This window comes from Erinaceus europaeus, chromosome 8 (genome assembly GCF_950295315.1).
Source record: "Erinaceus europaeus chromosome 8, mEriEur2.1, whole genome shotgun sequence".
In the NCBI taxonomy this organism is placed as follows: Eukaryota; Metazoa; Chordata; class Mammalia; order Eulipotyphla; family Erinaceidae; genus Erinaceus; species Erinaceus europaeus.
This window is the reverse complement of record NC_080169.1, coordinates 114491930-114496601: the sequence shown is the minus strand read 5'-3', so window position 1 is coordinate 114496601 and position 4672 is coordinate 114491930. Positions and strand designations below refer to the sequence as shown.

Here is a 4672-nt window from a genome sequence, read left to right as displayed (position 1 = left end):
GGGGAGGACCAGAGCAGAGAAGTCCTTGACAAAACCATGAGCTCCAGTAACTCCTAGGTTGGATCCATTCTGCCCAAAAGAAGGAAGGCAAGACTATAAATTCCAGATTTTTTTTTCACTGCGTCACGATCAGGAATCAAGTTGCTTGATATCTGTTCTTGTTCCTGTGGTACCTAAGACCATTTCTGCTTCTGACTGATGGACAACCCCTTTTCTGCAATTGAATCCAGTCCCTGAAAAAAAAAAAAACATCAGCTGATCATTTTATTTCAACCTTAGCGTCCCTTTTTGAGTTACCTTTCTTGAGCAAGCAATCGGAAGACTTTCTCTCCCTTGGTCCTCTCCTGTCACCCTCGTCATCTTCTCCAGAGACTCTGAGATAACTTCATCCTTTGAAAGACTATGGACATCGTGATAAAGTTAATCCTCTTCTGGGCTTTCTTGCACCTACCTGGTGAGTGTCTGCACATTTGTTCTTTTTACCTGACAAAGAGATAGTCATTGTAAGGGAACTGTGAAGGATAGCTAAAAAAAAAAAAAAAAAAAAAAAAGAGGTAGCACTCTAAGCTATAAATGTTAAGACTGATGGATGCTGTGCCCCTTCCACTGCCACTGTCCCCACCTGGTGTCTTTCTGTGGCCACTGTCTACATGCCTCATCTCAGATGAGTGGTTTGTGTATTTCAACATACAAGGAAAACATGGACACTGAAAGCCCAATACCACACTTGTTGTCTTTGAGATAGCAGATGTGTGTTTGTGTGTGGTGGTGGTGGTGGTGGTGGTGGTGGTGGTGGTGGTGGTGGTGGTGTGTGTGTGTGTGTGTGTGTAGTGGAGGTGATGGTGATGGTGGTGTGTGTGTGTGTGGTGATGGTGGTGTGTGTGTGGTTTTGTGTGTGTTGATGGTGGTGTGTGTGTATGTGTGGTGATGGTGATGGTAGTGTGTGTGATGATAGTGGTTGTGTGTGTGTGTGTGTGGTGATGGTGGTGGGGTGTGTGTGTGTGTGGTGATGGTGGTGTGTGTGTGTGTGTGTGTGTGATGATAATGGTTGTGTGTGTGGTGATGGTGGTTGTGTTTGTGTATGTGTGTGGTGATGGTGGTGGTGGTGTGTATGTGTGGTGGTGATGGTGGTAGTGTATGTGTGGTATGTGTGTGTGGTGATGGTGGTAGTGTGTGTGGTGATGGTGGTGGTGGTGTGTATGTGTGGTGGTGATGGTGGTAGTGTATGTGTGGTATGTGTGTGTGGTGATGGTGGTAGTGTGTGTGTGGTGATGGTGGTAGTGTGTGTGGTGGTGGTGGTGGTGGTGTGTGTGTGTGTGTGTGTGTGTATGTGTGTGTGTATGTTTGTTCATGCTTCAATGGTGGTTTACCAGAGTGTAAAATTTTAGGGTGTAGTTCTCTACTGCACTCAAAACTAAAATCCTGTTGCTTCTGTTTCTGTATGTGTGTGCGTTTCTAAGTTCATGTGTTTCTACAGTAATTATTAAAAATAAACAAACTTGGATGCACTTTGTCCTGGGGTTTAAACACACAAGAGGCTTATTACATTGCAGATTATTTAGATAGAGCAAAATGAACAAAGGGGCAAAGACTGGCTAGTCATGCTGGTGGGAGCCATGAGTCTAAGTTACCAGAACTGGGCTACATGTGTTCAGGTCCTGGTGGGGGAGGGGGGTTGCAACAGGGTAGGTCCAGGAGAGAAGAGAAGGAAAGGGCCTCAGGAGCAAAGTGCAGGAACTACTAGCTGGAATTGAGCACACACAGGAACAGGGAGTTATTTCCAGACTCTCACTTTTCATTTCTTTTTTTTTTTTTTTTTTGCCTCCAGCATTACTGCTGGGGCTCAGTGCCTGAACTATGAATCCACTGCTCCTGTAGGGCATTTATTTCTCTTTTGTTTCCCTTGTTGCTTATCATTGTTATTGTTATTATTGTTGTTGTTGTTACTGTTATTGTCCTTGTTGGATAGGACAGAGAGAAATGGAGAGAGGAGGGGAAGACAGAGAGGGGGAGAGAAAGATAGACACCTGCAAACCTGCTTCATCATTTGCGAAGTGACCCCCCTGCAGGTGGGGAGCTGGGGGCTCGAACTGGGATCCATATGCTAGTCCTTGCACTTCGTGCTGTGTGTGCTTAACCTGCTGTGCTATCACCTAGCCCCCAGACACTCACTTAAACCAGTTCCCAAGTCAGCCGTTAAGTGTTAAGTGCTTTGTGACTTGCATTAAAATATCTCCACTAAGGGGCCTGCTGACAGCTCACCCAGGAGAACACACGTTACTATGCATGGAGATTCAGGTTAAAGCCTGTCTCTCACCTTCATGGAAGATGTTTCATAAGTGAGCAGTGGTCGGACTGAGCAGTAGCACACATAGCACCAAGTTCAAGGACTTGCACAAGGATCCGGGTTCAAGCCCCAGTCTCCCCATTTGCAGGGAGATCACTTCACAAGTGGTGAAGCACGTCTGCAGGTGTTTATCTTTCTCTTTCCCCTATCTTCCCCCACCCATCTCAATTTCTCTCTTATCCAGAAAAAATAAAAATAAAAAAATGGCCACAGAAGTGATGGATTCTAGTGTAGGTACCAAGCCCCAGCTATAATCCTGGAGGCAAAATAAATAAATAAAAAATAACAAAATAAATGAGTAGGGGATCACTCTTAAAGCTCACTCTTGATGTCTTTCTGTTTTTCTTTGCCTCTCTGCCTCTCACCCTCTGTCAAAATAAATCAATAGATAAATACATAAATAAAAAGGCTACCAGAAGCAATGAAGTCCTGCAAGCACTGAGTCCATTATCAAATAAACCTGTTGGCAAAATAATAATGATAGTAATATAACAATAACAAGAGACTATTTTCACTGAGTCCTGGATAGGTAGCACACCTTGGAGGATGCCCCTACTTCACTTATAGAAGCTCCCATGTTTTACTGTCTTTCCTTCTTCTATCGCTATCTTTTTTTTTTCCCATTCTGTTTCACTTGTTTACCATTGTTGTTGTTGTTATTATTAATACTGTTGTCCTTGTTGTAATTATTGTTGGGTAGGACAGCAAGAAATTGAGAGAGGAAGGGAAGACAGAGAAAGAGAGTGAGAAAGAAAGATAGACACCTGCAGACCTGCTTCACCGCTTGTGAAGCAACCCCCCTGCAAGTGGGGAGCCCAGGTTGGAACGGAGATCTTTATTCTGGTCCTTGTGCTTTGACCCATGTGCACTTGGCCCACTGCTGTCTGAACCCCCAAATTTCCTTTCTCTTTCTGTCTGAAAGAAGGTCAACTCAGAGTGGTGATACTTCAGCAATGACAAAAAAAAAAGGGATGGTGGTGTGGCTGGTGGAGAGCACACGTTGCAATGTGCAAGGATCTGTTTGAAGCCACTCATCCGCATCTGCAGGCAAAGCTTCAGGAGTGGTGAGGCAGTGCCTGTGCAGGTCTTTCTCTCTCTTCTTCTCTATCCTCCCTTTCCCTCTTCAACATCTCTGTCTCTATACAAAATAAAATAAAATACTAGAAATACCATAACCACAGAAAGAAGTAGGAAGCTTTCTTCCTCAAAATTAAAAAAAAAAAAAAGACACCCGCCGAATTCTGTACAGTGACTATAAAAGCTGCTGTTATTTGAGGAAAAATAATTCAAGAAAATGCACCTCTTCTCTCTTGAAGTGGATAGGTTTCTATAATTTTCTTCAGGCGTTTAGAATAATTTAAGTCCTTTTACGAATTCAACTAACAGATAAAGTTACTGGGGGAAAGGATATAGAAAATGTCTTTTATATGGTCTCATGATACTCTGAAAATTCTTAGGATTTCCTCTCCACCCCTCTTTTCAGTGGCCTTGGCCTTTGATCCTGAATACACAAATGGTGTCAGTACACCTTACCTGGCCTACTTGAGATCTGATTACCTGCCTTGCGTTGGAGTTCTGATCCATCCCCTCTGGGTGCTCACAGCTGCGCACTGCAACTTACCGTGAGTAGCCTGCCCAGTGACGGTTTACACTTGGGTACTGAAAGTCCTAGTATCCTTCCTGGATCCACAGTCCAACTAAATGAGATCTGTTAGGCCTTCCTTATAGTGGTAGCTTTAAGGGTAAGGAAGTAAAAGATCTGTGGGAAGGAAATAAAAGAGCCCCAAGAGGATGGGGTAACTTATTTTTGTCAAGTCTTCTCATGAGAATCTGTAATATTCCAGGGAGCTTTCAGTCGTCTTGGGAGTGACAAACCCATCCAACCCCAGTGAAAATCATGTACAACAGGTTGGCTATGAGAAGATGATTTACCATCCACGCTTCTCAGTCTTGGGTATCGACGATGACCTCCTGTTAATCAAGCTGAAAAAAAACGTTGAGCTCAATGACTACGTGAAACTGATGCGCATGCCCACGGCACCCGTCTTTGTTGACGATATGTGCACCGTCTCCACCTGGGCCTACAACTCCTGTGACATCAGTGAGCGATGTCAAGATAAGACCCTTCTTTCAGAATGGGATATCGTTTTGCATATGGCTTCTCAAATTTGTATTTATCCTCTTAGTCCTCTTTCTCTGTGCCTCCTGGATACAGTCTTCAGGCTTACCATTAATACTTCTTTCCTTGTCTCTCTTTATAAAAACATTTTTTTTACTTATTATTGGGTAGAGACAGAGAAAAATTGCAAGAGGAGGGGAGGTAGG

At 43.7% G+C, this 4672-nt stretch overlaps 1 protein-coding gene across 1 annotated transcript in view; it reads left to right on the top strand.

Annotated features, from left to right (window-relative positions):
- Positions 1-4672, top strand: part of LOC103112859 (serine protease 58-like) — an 11243-nt gene continuing 6571 nt past the window's right edge. Inside the window, exons 1-3 of the mRNA XM_060195671.1 lie at positions 1-454; positions 3831-3969; positions 4192-4448. Coding sequence (XP_060051654.1) covers positions 403-454; positions 3831-3969; positions 4192-4448 — 448 coding nt within the window. The 5' untranslated portion in view covers positions 1-402. The remainder of the gene's footprint in view (positions 455-3830; positions 3970-4191; positions 4449-4672) is intronic.